The following is a 23,557-nucleotide window of genomic DNA, read 5'->3' as shown; positions in this document are numbered from 1 at the left end:
TCAGTAGAAACAAATGAAGAAAAATCAACATTGCTTTGTTTAAATTGTGATTTACAAAATGTTACATTTCCAAAGGTGAAGAAAGAAACAACCATTTTGTGTTGGGTTTCCAAAATTGATGCTATTTGTTTTATTCTTACCATGAAGAGTTTTGTATCTCTCAGATTTCACGTGCTCCTTTTCATTTTATCAGAACAAGTCGAATACTCCAAGCGAGGGGAACCTGGCTGAACTCGATGATCATCTGAGCTGGCACATGGGACAAGATGATACACTTGTCCACAGAAAACCACTCCCTCCATCTCCAAGGAAAGCATTTTATGACTATTCTGATTATCCAGCCACCTTTGAAACAATACCTTGTGAAAGATCCTGTGAGCATGTTGAAGATTTGATGGATTTCCCGAAACTCACCAGTAACTCATCATTTAAAAAGTCACTGGGAACTCGTGCCTTTAGCAAAGAAATGAGCCTGGAGATAAAAAATTCAGCTAAACAGGACTCAATAGAAACACTAACCAGTGAAGACAAAGATCAGTGTCAAAACACACCAAAAAACCCATCCATTTTTATCCCTTGGGAGAAAGATGATGGTGTTGAGGCTGAACGGTTGGAACCTACAAATGAAATAGACCTACTTGAAGAGATTGACTGTTTATGTTCCAAAATTAAAACAGGTCACACCATTTCCAACGATGGTTCTGCCACCACCAATACCTAGTGTGAAAGTGCAGCAGTATTTTAAGCTGTGGTAGATTTGAGTAACTAAGAAACTGAAAGAGTGTGTGTTAAACTGCAGAAAGGGATAAAATCTTGAACTTCATAAAACCAGAATAAGAAAATATGCACTTCTTTACTGAATTATGCAAGATGAAATACAGATTTTTTAAAACAGATTTAAATTTTGAACACACACTTCTACAATGACTATTCTGATCACTTCTGATTTATTGATCTGGGCTAAACAGTTAACTACAATTTGTGGCTTTGATGGGAATAGTATTTTGTTTTATCCAGTCATTATGTGCATAATTGCCATGACCATCAAGTCCTGCTGAAAGTAGAAGGGATTAACTTTTACTCCGTACAAAAAAGCAAACCTGCATTTCTCCATCACAGTGGGAGACTGTGATTTTCTTTCAGTCAGTGAAAATTCCAACCAAATCAGACTTACTCGTCAAATCTATTGTAGATTGAGACAATTATACAGCATGGCAAAAAGCCCATCAACTCAACTCATCCATGCTGACCAAGACGTCGATTGGTACTTATCCCATTTGGTTCGTATTGCACTGAAGCTTTCTTTTCTGTACTCCGCTCCAATTTACAGCATCCCATAAATGCTGTAATTGTACCTGCCTCAACCACTTCTTATGAGAATTTTAAGGCAAGTTCACACAGTGGGTGGTGGCTATGTGGAATGAGTCCCAGAGGTCGAGGGAAGTAGAATTACAGCATTTTAATTTTTAATTTTGAGATACAGCATGGTGACAGGCCCTTCCAGCCCATGAGCCTGCCCTGCCCAATTAGACACTTGTGAGCACAAACCCCATATGTCATTGGAACATGGGAGAATACCAGAGCACTCAGAAGAAATCCACATGGACACAGGGAAAACCTACAAACTTTACAGACAGAAGCGAATTCGTAACCAAGTCGCAAGGAAAAGACATTTGGACAGGCATGTGAATAAGAAAGATTCAGAGGGGTGTGGCAAACTTTACAAATTTCATAAGTTGTATGGATTATGTTTAAAACTTTGTACTATGGAAGACAGTTGGCAGTAAATTTGCAAAAGCTCATGAACAATTGACAGGGTAATTGTGGTCATTGTTCTCTGCAACCCCTTACACCAACCCCCTCAGCCAATTCTGTTCCTTTTTAACAAATCTATAAGATGGATATGCTTAATTATTTAAACAGTCCAATTGTATTTTCTTTGTGTTCTGCTATTATCTATGCTTTACCTATATTAACAAAGGAAATATGCAGTAAATTAAAGCCAAATGATCAAAGGTCCTGCCTTAAAAATTACAGAAAAACCTAGATCTTAAGTCTTCTTGTAGCATCTTCCTCAAATTATATGGTACTAAAGTGGTGTGAACCTGAAAATGCTTGAAATCAATCCATTAAGCAATAATTTACTAGGAATTTCAATGCAAATATTCTGGTCAGAAAAGGGAGAAGATTTTTCAAAAAAAACTCCTGTGGAGACAATGCTGCATTTTATAAACATTGGCTATCGGTTTGGTGTTTACTAAATGAATTTTTAATTCATTGTTTCCTGAAATAAGTTTCTTTGTTTTTCTCCCATCACAGCATCTTGTAAGTTGACTTATTTGAACCTCTGAGTAATGTTTTTATAAGGAAACAGTTTTTTTTTCAGGAAATTCAATTTGTCTCTCTTGAGACCTCATTTTAGAATTCTGGCCTGTGGTAAAACACAGACATTAACACTTCGATAAGAATTTGAGTGTTACCAATTTTCTTGGCGTAGTCTTGGTGTAATTCATAGGTTCTATTGTATTGAACAACTGTGCATGAATGCTTTTGGTGTTAATCGTGAATTATTGTTGTGTTTTTAGAATGTGTTGCGATAGAATTGGTCTGTATAATTGGCAACCAATACTGATATATAAGGGGAAAGGAGAACCTATTAATACCCCTGTTTCACAATGGTATTTCAATAGGTAGATGAAAGCATATTCAATGAGTCCAGTAACTTATGTTACACTAATGTTTAATATTTTCACATCTTTAAGTAACTTTAGGTTATTTTTTTACCAAAAATTAGATATTGCCTTGCACTCTTTGTTACTAAGTGTAGCAAAGTAATAACCTTTAGTCTTTTGTGCTGTATCTTAACTTTTTTTTAAACTGGATGTTATTAAATAACTCCAATTGTTAATTTGTCAGAGATGCATAATTTTTTTAAAATACCTGGTACTGTACATCTCTGCGGAAAAGGCTTAAATACGTGCCTTAATGGAAACATATGAATGATGGTACTGAATTTTATTTTAGAAACTGGAACAATTTGACCAGAAAGTGAAAATGTAATATGCATCAGACAATGTTGAAGATGTAATATTGCTGCCATATTACATTGGTTTGTATATAACCATATAACCACGGAGTTAGCAGGATAATGTTATTTTGATATACCTCAGATTTCCCGTGGTCAAATGAACGAGTTTTTTTTAATAAGTACTCTCTTAAGTAAACATACTATTGTTCTCTTGAAAATAATATATTGAAAATACATGTAATTTAAATGCTGCCTATTTCTGAGACCAGAAGGCATTCCATCCTTTTTTATGATAATTTTGTGCAATATGAATCCTATTCACCTATGGTTTGTATTTCAGATGTGGTTCTTAATTTAGATTTTTTGCGCAATGAATTTTAATAATGACATTTAGTACAAAGAAGCAGCTAAATTATATGAAGCAGAAGTTAATTTTAAAACTCGCTCGGTTGTGAACTATAGTGTCAAGGAAAAGTACAAGAGATTATTTGTGAACAAGGATCACTGTTAAATTATCTTTCTCCAGTAGCTATTTTTCTTTTCTGATCCAAATCAATATCTTATTATTCATCATATACTTAAAAATTCTCCAAATTATAGGGTTGCTTAGTTTTTATTGTATTTTGTTGTAATTTAAGAACAATTTCTGCTTTATTTGTTTCATTCATCTGTTCATCTTTAAAAGTAAATGTCCACCATTATTATGATACTGTTCATTGTGTAATTTAATCAATTGCTTTTCTTGTTGCTCATTTAAATATTGAGCTTGAGCATAACTTCATGAATCACTGAAAACTAACCAATCAACTGTTAACTAAAACTTAACCATTGCATGAATGTGTCATTTATTAAAAGTACCACCTGGCTTTTTGCTTGGGTTCTATTTGATAATAATATTGTTTAATTATGTATCTCAGCTGAGTCTGGCTTTCTCCAATAAAAGGAATCTATTGGAAAATCCACTCATTTGGTTCAAATCTTTGAATCATTGTTATAAACTAATCATCTGTCTGACTGCATTAGGGTCATTTGCAGTGTTCCTTTGTGGGTCTTATTTAAACAGACTATCTATTTTTCTCAGATTAATATGGTGAAAGTAGTTTCCTACAGTACCTTCTGCCATGAGTGCAATTACTTCTCTAATTTAAAAATTCAACTGCAAGGAAATGGTATTTCTAGCTATGTGGTCCACAATCAAGTTCAAACTGGTCCTGATGTTCCAATTTCCTGATTTCAAATTGTAATAATTTTATATATAAATAATTCAATTAAAATAACTTTTCAGGACATTTATATGCATTCAACTCCAATTCCGAGTATGTATCAAAATGAACCCCAATGACTATGTCAGTCGAATCAGTATGTACAGTAACACGGATGTAGAAATTTGATGTCTCTGGTTGATCTGTTCTTTCAATGGTTGTCTAAGCTGCTGTATATTATTGAAGAGAATCATGCAAAATTGGCAGAATAAAGTTATTATTGAGACTTTGCAGAGCTGTGCTTTGCCTTTGCCAAACAATAAAGTTTCAATTTTACATTGAACTATTTCTCTCAGTTTTGTTATTTTGATGTTGAAATCAGAAGAGCCCCACCCTATATTTACAGTTCATCTGATCTACCAGAGGAACCGATATTAGCACAAGGTTTGTGTCATTATCACAAAAGTTTTCAATGAGGGGAACAAGAAATCCTGCATTTAGTCCAGTACACCAATGGTCAACACTACAAATCGGCATTTTTGCTTTTTATCACTTGTTTGTTCAATAGTCTACAAATGCTGCTTCTTTTTCAGATGGGCTGCCAACCAGGTTTGTTCTGATAATTTTTTCCAGGTCTGTTTTGATTTTCCCTGATATATGCAACTAACTGCAGGTCTACACATTTCTTTATGACATACAAGGAGACCACTTTGGTTCAGGACTATGCTGGCTTACCTTGTATTCCATTCTCCACTAACTTTGTCCTGTAACTATTCAAGATTCTTTTATAGTCACAATATAGTATAGACCATGTAATATTACACAAAATTGCCTTCTGCCTGCTGTAAGGTAGACAATGAATCCTCATTGGTGTCGCCCAGCACCCCTTAGGGAAAGTGAGAAAGAGAAGCAAAAGGGAGTTCCTTCAGAGTCGCTGAGTGCCTGTGGATTCACCTCCAGTGCTTCCTCAGCCTCACCAGCTGCACAGACTCCTGTTCAATCTATCAGCAATGTCCGCTCTAGATCCAAACCTTGACGTGATCAGGAAGACTTCAGTACCCAAGGTCCTTTGGGAGAACTTCATGCTCTCAGCACCTTATTGAATCCCGACTCCGATGCCTAGTTCCTACGAGTCAGTCTCCATCAACCCTAACCCTCAGTCTCTGAGCCCCTTGCTGGTTCACTGCCCTGGTCACCATCCTGATGGGTCATCTCCTCCTCCAAAATGAGGGCTGTTCTCCCTGTTTCTGGTACCATGCGCTGATCTGCTGCTCCCCAGAGTCTGCAACTCCTCATGGCCACTGCCAAGCACAAGCACCACCATCTCAGTGTGCTGGTACACCACTGGCCTACTGCAGGGGGCGACCTCTGTACCTGCAGAAGAGCACGGGGACAAGGCAACACCTGGCCGTCTGCCAATCAGCCGACCTGAATGGACCAAGCCCCACCCAGTCGGCTGTCAATCACCCTCCAAGATATAAGCCAGATGCGGCCCTTCGAAGACAGTCTCAGAGCTTGCAACAGTATTTCTCACAGCCAGCTCTGTGGAAGTTTATGTCGAATAAAGACTGTAGAACAGACTTTGTTTCTGTTCGATAGCGCACCACAATTTATTCGACATAAATTCTTAAAGCTGCTATGGAAAAGCTCCTGAGCGCCATGAGCCTTGAAATCGACTCACCACCTGGAAGCTCAAACACGCTTTGAGATCTGAAAGCACACGGTTGAAACAATCATCGTGGCACATGCCGACGACATCCTGGATTCCGATTGAAAAAGGCTCATTTTACTCCGATCGAAGCTGGGTTCCCAAGCCTTCCAGTCTCTCAAAGTCTGCACTGGGTACTCGGAAGCAATGAACTCCCTCAAGACCATGTATAAACTTCTCATGAATGTGGTCTTTGAAAAGTACCTCCTAAGTATCCATGCCCAGCTGCCCAGGGAGACAGCCGAGTCCTACCTGGGAGCCCTGCGTTAGTTGGCCAGACTGGCTGAACCCGGGAAAAATGAAAGGAAGGACAAGAGACTGATCAGAGACGCCTATGTCCAAGGGCTACGCACAAGAACTGTCAGGCAGAAGCTTCTAGAGGACAATATCTACTCCCTGGCCGAAACAGTCCGAACCCTGGAGGCAGCAGCCTTGCACACTGAAGCCTTCAACTCCAGGCTTCCCCAGACATCTGTGTGATCAGCACAGTTGGCTGCTGTGGCCCTAGACCAGACTAGAGATGAAAACATCGCTGCTGCAGGAGCCCAGCGCCCTTGTAAATACTGCGGATCCTGGTGTGGGTCTGATTGTCGATCGCACCAAAACTGCCTGGCCAAAATCCAGTATTGTTTGAGATGTGGCAAGAAAGGCCACTTCGCGAAGGTATGCTTCTCAAAGCCAGCCGGCAGCTCAGCGGCCCTCTTTGACCTCCCCTCCTCCCTCACAATCCCCTCCACGTGCGATTGCCGGGTGACGCCATTGCCCCCGCAAACACTTCCTGGCTCCCCAACTCCGGCGGCCCAACTTCTGGCCTCATCGGTAACAATCACCATGTGCATGCCATATGTCCGGACCAGCCCTGGCCCTCACCAGTGCCACCTCCCGAAGACGACGACGAGGTCACTTCTGCTCTACCGAATGATGCCACTTAACGTCGCCTGTGATGACATTGCACTTGCCGACAGCAAGGCACCACTTCCCCAATGCAACTAGTGTAGCCAGGGAAGAAGGCCAGCCATGCCTCACCCTCCCACATGGCGTCGCCATCTTGGGCCAGTCAAGTGCAGGTGCCACTGGCACCTTGGGCCTCCTAGGCCTCCAACAAAGATGGGACCAACGACAATGACAATGTGGTCAACACGGGTGCTGACCATGCCACCCTACCGATGCACCCCATGCCTCTGGGTGCCGCTAACAACCGCACACCGCACCCCATGCCTAAGGAGAGCACTACCAGTCGACACTCACCTCTCCCAATGCCTGCAGAAGATGCCGATGGCCATGACTTGCCTTCACCATCAGGGAACAACGACTCAGACCCTGAGATGGTCCTAGCAGCCACCACCCTGACCAGGGACATCCCGCATGACCTCAGGTGCTCCATGATGGATATCAAAATCAATGGGCAGGAAATCGGCGACGGGAACATCTCTCCCAGCATGGCTCATGTCCCCGGGACCGGTGCTCCTGTGTAGACACATGCGGGCACACAAGGCCGAACCCCTGGTTGAGCAGGTGTTCCTCCTACACGCGAACCACAACTATACCTACGTTAGGTTCAGCAGCAGCAGGGGGTACACTGTCTTAACCAGTGACCTGGCGCCAGCAGGAGCACCCACCACAGCACAGCATCCTCCAGCCCAGGACCACGTGACCTGACACACCGCCCCTCCCCCCCGACCCCGGACAGCTATGGGACACTCAAGACTTCCTTGGGCACTGAGGACTCACTACAACCGTGTATGGGTGGGGGGACAAATCTGTCCCCCCACCTATCCAATGTGTCACACACAACTAAACCCCACCCCCCCCCCCAGCAACACCTCCATGCTGCACCACATCAGCCGCTTCTGCCCCCGTCCTCAGCCCCTGCATACCCTCACCGACCAGTGACCAGGAGCCAGCCCTGCAACAGTCGCAAAGTCTCCAACGGCCACCAGACTGTCTAAACCTGTAAATAATGTGTATATGTTTTGGGGCTCTGGGTAGACCACGGACTGCAAACTCCAACCTCCCTCCCTCCCCCCACCCCCCCCGGGACAATTTTAAAGAAGGGGTGAATGCGGTTGTACACCACCAGCCTACTGCAGGGGGCAACCTCTGTACCTGCAGAAGAGCACGGGGTCAAGACAACACCTGGCCAGCTGTCAATCAGCCGACCTGAATGGACCAAGCCCCACCCGGTTGGCTGTCATTCATCCTCCAGGATATAAGCCAGATCCAGCCCTTCGAAGACAGTCTCAGAGCTTGCAACAGCACTCCTCACAGCCAGCTCTGTGCAAGTTTATGTTGAATAAAGCCTGTAGAACAGACTTCATGCTTTGTGTGTTTGCTTCTGTTCAATAGCCCACAACACTCGGTCACAGACACGTGGTTGCAGCATTGTAGTTTAAAATCATTATTTGTACCTTTATCAGACTATTTCACACAGCAGTAAGGATCAGCCAGCATTTGGGCTGGGAGGTTGAACCTTTCAAAGCAGCACTATGTCTTTACTCTCTCTCCTGGGTCCACACCAGCGGCACTACTGCAGTTACAGAGTTCTGACAGCAACTCCATTTTTTTTCTTTTTTGTTCCCATTAACATTCCCCAGATTCACCAATATGCCCACAGCAATTATAGTAGCCAATCAACATACAAAGCCTTACACCTTTCAGTATGCAAGAACATGCAAGCTCAACACAGAAAGGTAACCAAAGGTCATGATTGTACCTCATTGAAGCTCATGTCATTCTTTTGAATTTAGATTTTTCTCACAAAATGTTGACCACAGTTTGCAGAGTGGAGAAATACAGTTAGTAAAACTAACTGGAATTATATTTTGGTTAAGTTTGTTTGAAAACTGATCTCAGAATCACATGCTCTAACTTTTGTTTCTCAATTGGAGACAGAGCTCAATACTTTCTACATGTACTTTCATTTCCAACGCAAGAATAGTTTCCATTGATTTTCCCTTGAAGGAACTGACTGTTAAATAGTTTCCAAATCAAAGGAGTGGATTCTAATTCATGATGTGGTTGGCTTGTTGAACCAATTTTTGAAGTGAAAAACTGAAGAAGGAAATTGAAGATAAAACTTTTATTTCAATCGATGAGGAAAAAGTTCTCACTGGCTGACTGCCATTAAACAGCACACATGAAGCAGGTACACCATATTCTTTCCTGGGGGGCATAATGGTCAAGTTTTTATGAATTCACACACATTTGAATGAATTTAGTTTATTAATGTTTTTAAAAGTTTCAAGTTTTATATAAATATTTTAATGGTTTGCATATTATAAAATAATTTAGGAATTTTTCTGAATGTCAGTAACATTCAAGCTTTTTGAAAGTCTTTGCAGGTGGTTTAACAAGAAAGCAAAGGTGTATTTTTTTCCAGAATTTTCATGGTTAAAACAAAACAAAAAGAACTATGCAAGGTCAAAACTGGCTTCATCCACCATGTTGCCCTCAAGAGGTCTGTACGAGGTAAGTACAAATATCAGAAGACCTCTCTTGGAGCCAGCATTTTGAGGCGACCGTAAAGAAGGCACATCAAACCTTTACTCTCTAAGAAGTTTGAGGAGATTTGGCATGTCGTTGAATACTCTATCAAACTTCTACAGATGTATGGTGGAAAGTGTAGACAGTTTGCATCATGGTCTGCCTTGGTAATTTGAGTGCCCAGGAACGCAGAAAGCCGTGAAAAGTTGCAAACATAGCCAAATCCATTACGGGTTCCAGTCTCCCAACCATTGAAGATATCTTTGTGAGGCATTGCCTCAAGAAGGCAGCCAACATTATAAAGGACACCCATCACTGTGATCACAACCTCTTCTTGCTGCTCCCTCCAAGAAGATTGTATAGGGCTTGAAGTCCAGCACCTCCAGGTTCAAGAACAGATTTTAATCCAATTACTTTTAGTACTTGAACCTCCCCTTAGCACCCTAACCTCCTCCAGGATCACAAAGACCGCATGCAAATTTTAAAATTACTTTTTTTTCAATTAGACATGCAGCATTGTGACAGGCCAATTCGGCCCTAAGCCACCATTTTACACACAATTAACCTACACCCATATATTTTTGAAGGGTGGGAGGAAACCAGAGTCCCTGGAGAAACAGGGAGAATGTACAAACTCCTTACAGACTGATAGACTCTATCAATAACTCCAAAGCCATAGAGTGAGGAATGATAGGCTTTATTATACTTGTAGCTGGCATGATTCCAAGTGCTTGAATGAGGTCAGGGAGAGGGAGGTTGACCTTTATTCCAGGGTCACAAGGGGAGAAATTGCCAGGGAGCAAGTCATCAGTGAGGAACGGGCCAGCTATCTATTGACATCATATCACCACATTCACCCCCTCTTTTAAAATAAAACCCTGCCAAGTTAAAAGTCTGAGATGCTCAGCCAGTCTGGTGGTCTCCTTTGCCTCTATGACTGGCACAGTTACACCAGTAGTATAATGGTTGGCTCCTTTGCCAGTTGTCTGTCTTGAGACTGAGGAGGAAGAGCTGGCTCCTTCAGAGGTGGGGCTTAGTTGTATGTGGGGGCAGTCATGGTGGTCAGAACAGCTGGAGCAGGGTCCAGGGTGTATGGCATGGCAGGTGTGGGTGGGTTGCTGACCTGCACTGAGTCCCAAAGGTAGGCAGTATGGGTGTAGCTAGGACCTGGGTTGAAAGGGGTGGGGAATGGGCAGGGGTCTCTGGCACATCAGGTCCCGAATGGGGACCGTGTCCTCATGGCTGTCCGAGTACACCATGTTGGCTTACTGAGGGTTGGCATGCAGGAGTTGCACCTCTTCGACCAACGGATTGGACCTGCGGCCCCTTGCATGCTTCCGCAGGAGGACAGGTCCCGGGGATGAGAGCCAGGGTGACGTGTGGTTCCAGTTTCCAACTTCCTGGGGAAGGAGAACATACGTTTGTGTATGGTTGCGTTGGTAGCAGTGCATAGCAGAGATTGGATGGCATGAAGTGCTTCTGTCAGGCCTTTTGATTTAAGATCCAGGAGGATAGCTTTCCAAACTGTTGTGCTTTCTCTCTCTACCTGGCTGTTCCCCTGGGGGATGTAATTGGTTGTCCTACTACTGGCAATGCCGCTAGCTAACAGATACTTCCACAGTTCATCACTCATAAAAGAGTACCCCTGATCACTGTGGATGTAATTTGGGTACCCGAAGAGGGTAAATATGCTATGGAACACCTTTATGATGGTAGCTGAGGTCATGTCGGGACAAGGGATGGCAAATAGGAACCTGGAGTACTCGTCAATGATGTTCAGGAAGAATACATTCTTGCTGGACAAGGGCAGGGGCCCCTTGAAATTGACGCTGAGTTGTTCAAAGGGACGTGTGGCCTTTATGAGTGCGACTTGTTGGGCTAGAAGAACTGTGATTTCCATTCCGCACAGACCCGACAGTTTCCGGTCAATGATCTGACATCCTCAATGGAATAGGGAAGGTTCCAGGCTTTCACAAAGTGAAACCATCTCTTCCCAGCCAGGTAATGACGCTAGTGGCATACTGTCTCAATGATGGCCTGCACCTTCTTCTCGACAGAGATGTGCCATGTCTCAGGACTGTGAAAGGTACTGGGAAAAAAGGCTATTGTCTTGCCTGCCTGGTTGAGAGTGGCAACCAGCATAAAGTTGGAGGCATCGCTAAAACAGGATGGATTTGTCAACGGCATGCATCGTGGCTTTGGCAATGTCTCCCTTGATCTGGGCGAATGCAGCCCGGGCTTTTGCCAATAAGGGGAAGGTTGTGGCTTTATCACCATAGTTGGGCACCCATTGGGCATAATATGAAAAAAAAAACAGGTACCTAGAAGTTGTGCGGAATCAGGAGTTCCATAAGGGGATGCATGCAGTTGGGGTCAAGGGCAATGACACCATGTGCCACAATGCATCCAAGGAGGGCCAGGTAAGTTGTGCTGAACACACACTTGTCCTCGTTGTAGGTCAGATTGAGGAACTTAGCAGTGCAGAGGAATTTGATATGGTTTGCATTGTGATCCTGCTGGTCGTGCCACAGATGGTGACATTATCTAGATAGGGGAACTTGGCTGTCAATTTTGTGCCTCTGAAGTATGGAGACACCATTGGTGACTGAAGGATACCTGGAGGAAGTGGTAAAACCTGCCATCCACTTTGAATGCGGTGTACTGGCAGTCTCCTGGGCATAGGGGGAGTTGGTGGTATGCCGACTTTAGGTCAATGGTGGAGAACACCCTGTGCTGGGCGATCTAGTTGACCACATCAACTATCCGGAGAAGTGGGTATGCATCCAGCTGTGTGAAGCAAATGATTGTTTGCTTATAGTCGATCACCATATGGGGTTTACTTGCGCCCCTGACCACCACCACTTGGGTTCTCCACCGGCTAGAGCTGTGCGCTATGATCCCCTCCACCAGGAGATGCTGCAGCTCAGAATTTATGAATGCCCTATCCCCAGTGCCGTAGCGTCTGCTCTTAGTCGCTGTAGACTTTCAGTCCTCGTTCAGATTCTCAAACAAAGATGGTGGGGGTATGCGGAGGATGGAAAGACCACAGGCGTGGGCTGGCTGTGGGAGTCCATGAGCTGGGGGTTGTATATAATACTGGGTAGTTGGCCCCCCCCCCACCCAAATGCCATCATGACACTCCTGAACTGCCTCTGGAAGTCCAGCCCCAAAAGGATCGATGCGCAGAGCTGAGGCATTAATAGTAAATGGAAATTGTCATAACGTTTATTCCGCACCATTAATGACACAATACAGTTCCCGTGGATCTCGGCAGATTAGTCCTTTGTAGTCATTGATAGCGTGCTGCTCATTGGTCTGATGTGAAGAGAGATTGTAAGCAGTGTCCACCTTTCAGTGTCGAACATTTACCTCAATCTCCATCATCAAGTGGGTGAGCGGGTGAAGGCTGCCCTGATCCAAGATGATGGACTCTAGTACTGGGCCGCCATCGCTGTCTGTGGGGGAGCCAGTTTGGTAAGGTGGCAACCCCTATGTTCACCACGCTGTCACACCGGGAGAGGTGGATGAATAAGGCGAAAGTGAGTTCGTCCACGATGGTTGAAGTGGAGTCGGTTAAGATGACAACACCTGAGCCGCACACGCGGTCGAGCCTTCAAGGCCAGAAGAGACATCATCACTGTGGGAGGAAGTGAAGTCAGGTTCGATGGCCGACCCCTGGGGGTGTACGCAGTGCTGCTTGGCAGGGAAACCTTCAACTTACACACTCTTTCATAATGTCCTTTCTTCCCATATCCCGAGCAGGTGGCTTCTCTCGCCGGGCAGCGTCACTGCGGGTGCTTCTGCTGGCCGCAGAAGTAGCACTTTGTGTATGGGGGTGGGGTCAGGACCTCCCTTTTCGGAGGCAGTCCCAACATGGCTGCACCCACGGTCCGCACATGGAGGGCCCATTGCCGGCAGCGATGGATTCAGCATTGCGGTGGGCTGAATCTAAAGTCTTAGTGAGCTGCAGGGCTCTCTGCAATGGTAGCCTGTCTTCCTCTAGCAGTTGCTGGTAGATGTATTTGGACCTCACCCCAGCCATGCAGGTGTCCCAGATCAGCTCTTTTACATACTGGTCTGCCGATATCAGGGCAATTGCCCCTGCATTCTCGCCCCAGATCATGCAGGTCCCAAAAGAAATTGTCCAGAGTCTCATCAGTGTGAGAGATGAGTAAAACTAATATGAAAATATGTGTAATGAATAAAGCCAGTATGAATAGGATAAGGCTAGATAATAGAATGTAGGAAGTAAAGTTAGTCTGAATAAGATAAGGGTCTTCTAGTAGAGAGAGTCAGCAAGTTCCGCATATGTAATTACTAAGCCTTAGACAGAATTAGCAAGTTCTGCATATAAGAGTTAGTAAGCCCTGAGGGTTTGGAAGGTGTGAATAAGGACAATGACATGATGGGACACAGACAGGATACCCCCCTGGTCCTCCAAGCACAGAAACAGCATGTAGGCAGACAGGATTGCCTAATGCCAAACTCATCCAGGAGGCAGAAGAATGTAAGGGGGAGGGTACTTCTATACTGAAATAAACTGTATAAAAGTTGGGTGAGCCCCAGTGTGTGTGTGTATTCCCAGGGTAAGGGGAAAGCACCCAACTTTGCATTGTTGTATAATAAATGTTCTTTGTTCTCAATTTTTGTCTCAAGCAAATTCTGTGAAGGTACTTCTGTTTCTCACACCAGGTTGTTGTTTTCTCGAGGCCAAGAGGTACCGTGAGTAGACTTCATTTACCTGCGATCTGTAGAGGTTGCGGAGCTCTGTCATGGCTGCAGAGTAAGTCACACAGCCCCTGATCACCAAGTACACATGGCAACCGACCCTCACTCGCAGTAATTTGAGTTTCTTCTCATTAGAGTCTACGAGGTCCTCAGAAGCTTCCAGGAAGTCTATGAAGCACTCGATCCACAGCAGTTACAACTCTGGGGCTCCAGGTGCCTGTGGGTCAAAGTCTATCTGTCATGTTGCAGCAGTTTTTCCATCCCGTGTGGAAGATTTAAAGTATAATAAATTGATAGGCTTAATCATTAGCTCCAAAGCCGTAGAGTGAAGAACGATAGGCTTTATTATATTTTAGACGTAGCTGGCCCGATTCCAAGTGCTCAACTGAGGACAGGGAGAGGGAGATCGACCTTTATTCCAGGTCACAAAGTGAGGACTTACCAGGGAGCAAGTCACCAGTGGTGTCTGTAAATTCTGAGCCATCAGCTTTAGTACTCTTTGATATGCTGGCTTGGAATTTTATGAAGATGATTGACTTTGTTTGCTCAGTATATCATCCACCATTGGGACTGCAGGACATGAGGATCTAAATTAAAAAATGGTTCCTTTGATTGAGTCCTATACCATGGGCTATGCTGTATCTCCAACATTATCAAATGACTATTTAAATCGTTGTGAACAGACACTCAGGTTTTGTTGTATGAAGTCTGTGAGATTTTAAAACAATTCTGGAGCATGATTACTGCTGAACAGCCAAAAGAAACAAATATTATAACATTATAACATTATATGCCTCATAACTATTTCAGAATTGGATGAATTTAGTTGTTTTTTTAAATATTTTTATTTATCCCTATTTAGTATTCTGTAAACTGCTTGTCGGGTTAATTAAAACATCGTGCTTTTCCCTTCCATTTTGCTATTGTGAGAAATCTTTAAGATACTAAGAATCTGCAATTACAGTGAATGTCCAGGGAAGAGAATATTCCAACAGAAAGATCATCAAATATGTGTGAAAATCTTGATTTAAGGGTATATTTACATGTCCAATAGCAAATTCTGGCAATCAAATTTTTATATTGTTTATATTTATTTCACACTGATTTCCCAATGAGAGAAGAAATATATTAGGTATTTGAAGTGTGCTTAAGCATTCCTTACATAAAATGGGACATCTTCCTGTTATTTTGTTGAATTTCACACTTGTTAATTGGGCAGGCAGTAGTAAATGTAATTTGTATTCAGAGGAAATGATGTCTCTTTTTGAACTAATTGAGATATTCTCACAGGCACATTTGTGCCAAAGACCTGGCATTTGGAAAAGCAACTTTGGCATTAAATTAAATTGGCCCAATCTATGACAGAAGAGTCAGAAAGTGAGAGGAACAGGGTCAGAGTGGTGTTTCCTTTGCCAAAGCAGCATCATACAAGATGCTGGTACAAGCCTTGGCTCAACCTGGGTGCAAGATTGATACGGTTACTTTTAGTTCAAAAGTTCCAACCAATTAGTTGCAGTATAGATTTCACAATATTTTGCAAACAGGGTTGCTGAAGCATTCACTGAGCCAGAATGATGGTTCCTGACAAATTTAACACTTACACTCTTTAACATTAAAGGTTGAGCTTAAGGAGAATTTATTTGTGGCAAAATATTTGCAGAAAAATATACCTATTGTACACTAGGTATTTCTTGGCAGATATGTATAATTTAAATGCATATGTGGTGTATGACCTGAGAAATGATATCACTGCCTATTCTTGTAACTTTTATTCCTGTTCACAAAAAGACCAGCACATCTTCCATTAAAGGTGGAAACTGACACCAGCTCAAATATATTGCTGCACTTTCATTACAAATCGCTGTAATTTTGAAATGGACCTTTCCTTTTATTTGACCCAATTAATTCTGCTACCATTCTTGCATTGCCAGTCCAAATACTGCTTGAAATTAACACTGTATGATCAATCATTTCCATGGATTTGCCAAGATGCAGGAGAATGAAATAATTAGATTAGGGATCTGAATGGCTTTCTTTCTTTAATTTTCCCCTGTTCATACTTCCACATGCTGCAGCATTCACACAATTTTGGGCATCTTTCATAACATAATTCTCAGTCTTGAATTCTCTTTTAAGGTGCTATCTCTCCCACTAATAATTATTGCTTATCTGATCTGATGCCATGTCCTGACTTTGGAAAAAATGAGATGTTCCACTACTGAAATGAATCTTAACTTTGTTTATTTATAGGGTTCCTTTCTTAATTACTTCCAAAATTTGTAAGATTAAATAGTTTCTGGTTTTTGATTCCAATGTTTACCTTCTTTTTTTTCCTTATTATTAGTAGTGGACTGTGTTAAGCCAGTAGACTCCAAAGGGAAGGGATTGATATTTAGATAATTAGTAGAGAAGGTTTTTTTAAATATATCCTAGGTTTTAATACTATTGTATTGCTATTCGTTAATGCCTTATTTTATTGTCATGTACCAATGTAACATTTGTTTGATAAAACCAATAAAAATATTGAAAAAGAATTCTCTCTTAGAATGTACACCTTTGCTTTTTAAAGCTTGCATAAAATTAGGTTACTTTATATTGAGTTAGTCCAATGGCCCTGATTACTGAGGGAATGCATTACTCAGCCACTTCTCGCAAGCATTTTTATGAAAGACTGGAAGCTCCAGTTTTTTCCTCACAAAATACCATCAGAATAAATCTTTTTTTTCTCAGACGTGTCTGCCATCCGATTGAACACTTTCATTTTATCATAAAATGAGTTTGGAGTCTTGATTCTTCCCTCAGATTGGAAGAGATAAATCCAAATTCTGGACATAATCATTTGGGTATGGCATAAGTTGAAATAAGAGGCTCTCCCTTACTGAATAGCTATGGACCCATGTTAACAAAGGGACAGAAATTGTATAGCAGTAGAATGTGTGTGATGCCAATGTAATGTGTTGATTGCTTGTACCTGTCTGATTCTGTACAGATCGTCAAGATTATTCTCATTCCATAATCATAGATCATCACATATGGACTATGACATCATGAGCACATATGGCCATGTCTGATTTTATGAGGATGGAAGCTCATTGAGTAGTTAGAGATTGCCATGGAACTGGGATAACTGACCTCCAACAACCACAACCACATTCCTTTGTGTGAAGGTAAGAATTGAGCAGGTTTGGCATGTTCCTTTTATTCAGAGTGCATTTAACTAGTGACAAGCGCTAGTCAAATCTAACTGCCACTGATTGATTCTCTTTACTGGCAAGATGCTCATTACCTCCAACCACTTGCTGGATATTATTCCAATAATTATTATTAAAATTATAATTAGTGGATGTCATGATGGAGCATGGACAAAAGTTGATCCTAATTATCTTGGACTACAGGAAGGAGAGGAGGAGAGAGGTTATCCAAGTCCAGAACTACAGAAATCCATCATGAAACAAAATTAACATGGGGTAAAGCTTCAGGAACTTGAAGGCTGTGCTGGAATTTTCTGTGATCTTGCCTGTGGAATAAAGGTCAGTAAAGACATTAGTGAAAACAGCTTCTAATTCTCACAAACTGTTCTATGAAATGTACCTCCTTCACTTAACAGCAGCCTCCATCTATCAAAATCATGGTACAGAAAGAGTTAATTTCACCCACTGAACACAAACCAGCTTCTTGTAAAGGAAACAGTCTGCCAGAGAAACTCAGCTGGTTGAGTAGCGTCAGTGGGAGAGAAAGAATGGTCAATGTTTCATGCCAGGGTTCTTCATCTATGTTTTGATAAAGGAGTCTAGCCCAAAATATTGACCACTCTTTCTCTCTCAATGAAGCTGCTCAACTTATGGAGTTCCTTCAGCAGATTGTGTTTTGCTCTGGATTCTGGCATCTGCAGTTTACTGTGTATCTCCTGTTATAAGCTCAGAGAATCCCAAAACCCAGCAGCAATAGATATTCACCAAGACACATGGTTACTTAAACAAAAGTTGCTTTTAATTATCTTTAAACATGAAAATAGAATCAAACTTTAACTTATCACTATTAACTTACTTAACCTAACTTAACCCCCTTCTAATTCTAAACGCACATGTATGTAATGTATGTAATGTAAGTTCAGAAAAGTCCTTTGGTTCACATTCCAATCTAACTTCTTATTCATCCAAGTTCACTGGTTGCAGGCAATTCTTATACCATGCACAGAATTTAACATTTATAAAGTTCACCAGGCTTTGGTGCTTGAAAGGTAAATAGTTACCACTCAGGAAGGTTCTTGTCAGTTTTCAGAGAGAGATTTGTTGTATGATGACATCCACAACTGATTCCTTTTTAATCACCCACTCCAGGGTCCTGCTGATGAAATTTGCCCCTTTCAGGTTTCTCCAGAAGATAACCTCTTTTTTTCGGGTTACCACAGAGTTCCTTTTTGTTTCTCTTATTCCAAGTGACGTCTAGATTTTTCATGCTTTAGAACTTTTCTCCTTCAGAAGAAAAGCCCAAGCCCCAGCTGGTCAACTGTAAAGCTTTCCTTTCTCCTTTGAATGCAGTACACAGGAGAATGCATAAAACCTTGGTCTTGGCCCAACCAACTTTTCACATGGGGTGAATGTAACTTTCTGTTTGCATTCCATGTCTCTTTTGATAAAGCTCATGATTAACCATTTATTGTATCTCCTTTTTAATCTGGATAATCTCCTTCAAAGTTTTGTACATATGATGCAAAGTTTCTCTGTTCTAGTGCTTTTGTAAAGAGAGGGAATGCTTAGAGTAGTACGAAAAGGGATACTCTTTGCACTGTATGTCCAGACCATAACAGAAATCCATATCGATAGGGCATGGCCTCCGTTGTCTGTAAAGTTCAGGGTACTTGTGTTTTGCACATATCCATGGATGAGATGAATTCCTCTGTCACCTCCAAAATAAAATATACACAGGGAGCAATGGTTTCTAGCAGAGGTTGTTGCTTGAAAGAGGCAGGTGTAAAGAAATATCATCCTACTGGGTTCTACTTCATGATAACCTTTTCCATGAAGTTCAAATCTACAGATTCCTGGAATCCCTTCCATTCACATTCACTCCCCCAACAAATCTGAAAGTCATTTGGAATCCCTTTAGAGCCTACAGTTGAAGATTTTTCAGCTGCAAAATCGAGTCTATGAAGCTCACTGTCAGGGTGAAGGGTTGGTGAAAACAGAGTTTCTGAATATTTTAAAGGCAGAGATGGATATTCAGTAAGCAAGGGGATGAGAAGCTGTGTTAGGTGGAATGGAGATGGTCTATGAAGTTGCAATCAGATCAGCCACAATCTTAATCAATGGTAGAGCAAAGTTACTGTCGGGCGCTATCGGTAGCCCAGTAATGATGCAGGCAGAAGACTGAGGGGAACGATAGGCTTTATTAAGCAAGAAACTGCTGGCCCGGGTCTAGGCTAGGAAAATGAGCGGGAAGGAGAGTGGATTCGACCTTTATGGCCAGGGGTCATATGGGAAGGATCAAGGGAGGAGCTAAGTTAGGGAGACCCCCGGAGGGCGGGCCAGCCAGTACATACAGCCATATCACCACAGTTACAATGAAAATAAAAACAAATTACAGATGCTGGAAATCTGAAGTTAAAACAGAAAATACTGGAAAAACACAGTCAGGCTGCATCTGTGGAAAATTGTGTTTCAAGTCAAAGACTATTTGTCAGATCTGACTTTCTCTTACACCTAATCTGTGCATACATTTTAAAAACATTGTGTTGGGTAGATTGTCACCTCCTTGCATAACAAAGGTGATGTCAAATGGACATTGAAAGAGATTTGACATCAGCTGCTGCCTTCTCTGCAGGCTTAAAGTACACGTACTGCCCAATTTGTTGCGGGACAACCAGTGTGTACACAATGCTCGTTACAAACTATTGACAGTTTACTGCCGTTGTTAGTCTCAGTTGATAGAAAAGAATATGGGTCTTGAATTAGAGATAAAGATACAATTATAAAATCAAAACAAGATTACTGTCATTGCTAACTCAGCTTCTGTTTGAGCATCGGCCTGCAGTTGGTCTTTAATTTGTTCCGACTCACATGTCTTAACCAATGGAGTAAATAACACATGGAGGAATACATTGTTTATATCACTAAAAATGTTTCACAACAGAAAAATAATAGATGCCAAATAAGATAGTTGTGCAAGGTAATATTTTTTGTGGGAAAAAAAGCTGTGATTTAACATTAAGCTGATTAAAAAATAAGTGGTGTGGTGCCTTAAGGGCAGAGCTACAAGAAAAGTATCTGACTCAAGTTATGGTCAGCAAAAAAACTGCTTTAATCAGTTTTACAGGTAACTTTTATGTCACCTCTGGTTCGGCCGTCCTGAAACTGGAAGTGATGTCATGACACTCCCGATGCATTCCCCAGCTTGCTGACTTAGTTCCCGAGATGAAGGGGGTCCACCACCATCTTACTGTGGACCCCCAGAACACGTGGTCAGCTGGAATCACGGTGGGGGGGGGGGGAATTCAAGCATGAAGCCCTTCCCCTCGGCTGCCGCTACAGGTGGCTTCAGTTTCCCTTCATGTAAACACAAACAAGGATATTTGCAAATAAATCAATGAATAATGGAAGAATATTCACTGGGGAAACAGAGTTGATCCTGCTTCACAATTTATAGTCATTTAAATTGCTCTGAACATCTAATATCGACATTCAAAATTGTTCTTCAGCTTGTTTTTAAAATCGGATGCAAATATGTGGCTAAGTAGAAGAATGTACATTGTTTCCAGCACAAGTTGTAGCATATTGCAAGCAAATATCTCAAGAAATTTGGCATGCTGTGAAACTGAACATCCACGTTCCCTTCTGCTGCCATTTTTCCATAATAAAAATTCATATTTTTTTTAATTTTAAAATTACTTCCTGTGGAAGCTACTGGCCCACGACTCACATTTTCAACATCACAATAAAATCTAAAAAAAAGGTATTACTGGATTTTGTATTTAACTCCAAAGTGGAATGCAAAGTAATTACTTATATTTGAAGTTGTGGATTAGGTGTTATAAGCTAAGCTTCAATTGAGTTGCATCTTCCTATTAAGCATTGTAACCTTTAAGGAATAGAATAATTTTAAAAGCACAAATGTTTTGGTAACTACAAGTTGTAAGGTAAAAACATCATGAGATGGGACTGGAGAAGGAGTCACCCAGTACTAAGGAGTAACAGAATGCAGATGTGACCTTGTACACTCAAGATAAGCTTGGCACTAACAAGCTGATGAGCAGCAGACTAACAGTGAAGGGTAGCAACAGCTTATTCATTGGACAGTGTAATGGTATGATAATTTACTAAGTATGTGTCCTGAGGTATATAAAAAAACACCACTTGCTGATATCGTTAGAATGCGCCTTCTCCAACTAACACTGTTAGTTGTAAGTGTTACAATCCGGTAATAAAGAACCTTGATTTCGACTCAGTCTGGTGTCTGACTCACTCATTCTTGAACAAAGCAGACCTAACAAAGTTATGCAATTGGAGATGTACCTTTTAAAATGTATGAAATTTTTTGTCAATTTTCTCTGACACCAGAGGAGAGAACAGCCTGGATTGGGGTCCCTGGTGCGTGCAAGACCCCCACCTTGGATACTTGGATCATACATCCGTCTTGCTAACCCCAGCATACAGACTGATGGCAAAATAAACTAAGCTATTTTTCAGGAAGATCAGGATGTATCGTGATTGGGTGGGGTAGGAGTCAGAATGCAGCAGCGCTACAAGACTGTTTTGAGATGACGGACTGCAGCTGTTTCAGAGAGGCACCCACCTACAATGGTCATGTAAACATCAGATAATACATGAGCTCAGTGACTGGCAACATCAACAAGTACATTGAGGATCTCCCACGCAATCTCAGAGGTAAAGCAAGGGTATGCACAGTGGATCCATTGTCAGCTGTGCACCACCAGCAACATGGGTTGCATGTGGCAATGGATCAAGACCATAATAGATCACAACTCAACCTTAAGAGTTAAAATAACAATGCCTCCCTTCCAGACAGACAAGACATCATCTATGCATGGTTTAAGAAGAATAAAAGGATGATGTTAGAGAAAGCTCTGTGTTCCCTTGATAAATGGGGCCTTGCATAGTGTGGCTGAGGTGAGGAGAACCCTATCCAAGATGAACCCACACAAGGCAGATGGATCAGGCAACATATCTGCTCAGTCACTGAAGGACTGCGCAGAGCAGTTATCGGAAGCCTTTAAGGACATATTCAATACCTCACTGCAATAGTCTATTGCCCCCACAGGTTTCAAGAGGGGTGACAATAACAGGCCTTAATAACAATGACCACTACCCTGTGACACTGATCTCCACCATTATGAAATGCTTCAAGTGTTTGATGATGGTACACATAAAAGCACACCTCCCAGAGGTGCTGGACCATTTCAATTTGCCTATAAAAAAAAATTCCACTGACAATGCAATAGCCTTGTCCCTTCACTCTGCCCTGACCCACCTGGAGGACAACACCTCAGGAGCCAGGCTGCTGTTCATCCTCTTCAGCTCAGCATTTAATACGATTATTCCTCAGAGGCTGGTGGTGAAGCCATTCCCACTGGAACCCAGCACCCCTCTCTGTAACTGGACTCTGGACACATCCTAACAGAATGACCACAGTCTGTCCAGGTTGGTAGCAGAACCAAGCACTGTCCTGCTGAGCACTGGTGCACCTCAGAGCTGTGTGCTCAGCCCACTCCTGTGGAAGCTACTGGCCCACGACTGCATCAGCAGATCAAACTCCAACAGTGGAATCCTATTTGCAGATGGCAAAACAGTGGTTGGCCCCATCTGCAAAAGTGATAAGTAGTACGATAGAAAAGAGGTGGAAAATCTTGCAAAATGGTGAAAGGGTAACAACCTGAGTTTCAATGAGAAAAAGGTGAAGGAAATTATTGTGAACTTCAGGAGGACCAGGAATGAGTATCCTTGACTATGCATCAAAACTCTGTAGTGGAGAGAGTGGAAACAGAAAATTTGTTGTTTTGTAGCAGCATCACATTGCAAACGTTCACATACAACACAATAATTTTTTTAAAAGTGCACAAAGAAGGCAATTTCTTTGGTTCTCTGATCATCCAGGAATCTGATGGCAGAGGGGAAGAAGCTGTCCTTGTGCTGTTGAGTGCTCGTACCTTTTTCCCAATGGTAGCAGAGTGAAGAGGTCATGGCTTTGGTGATGGGGATCCTTGAGGATAGAGGCTGTTTCCTTAAGATTTCACCTGTAGATATCCTCGATGGAGTGAAGTCTGGTGCCCATGATGTCGCAGGATGAGTTAACAACTCTCTGGAGCTTTTTCTTGTCCTGAGCATTGGCACCTCCATTCCGGTCAGTGATGCAACCAGCCAGGATGCTCTCCACAGTACAGCTGTAGAAGTT

The 23,557-nt window shown here is 42.2% G+C and overlaps 2 protein-coding genes across 11 annotated transcripts in view; one reads left to right on the top strand and one right to left on the bottom strand.

The window, feature by feature from the left end:
• The window catches only part of dennd1b (DENN/MADD domain containing 1B), a 399,979-nt gene extending 395,406 nt beyond the window's left edge, over positions 1-4,573 (top strand). For all 10 annotated transcript variants that reach the window (XM_069937870.1, XM_069937871.1, XM_069937862.1 and 7 more), the window contains one exon: positions 194-4,573. In XM_069937870.1, coding sequence (XP_069793971.1) covers positions 194-721 — 528 coding nt within the window. In that variant the 3' untranslated portion in view covers positions 722-4,573. The remainder of the gene's footprint in view (positions 1-193) is intronic.
• LOC138763549 (complement factor H-like) overlaps positions 1-23,557 on the bottom strand; it is a 613,078-nt gene that overhangs the window by 72,133 nt on the left and 517,388 nt on the right. The gene's annotated exons all lie outside the window — the stretch shown is intronic.

This window comes from Narcine bancroftii, chromosome 5, assembly GCF_036971445.1.
Source record: "Narcine bancroftii isolate sNarBan1 chromosome 5, sNarBan1.hap1, whole genome shotgun sequence".
In the NCBI taxonomy this organism is placed as follows: domain Eukaryota; kingdom Metazoa; phylum Chordata; class Chondrichthyes; order Torpediniformes; family Narcinidae; genus Narcine; species Narcine bancroftii.
The sequence above is the reverse complement of the archived record's forward strand: the minus strand, read 5'-3'. Positions and strand labels throughout refer to the sequence as shown.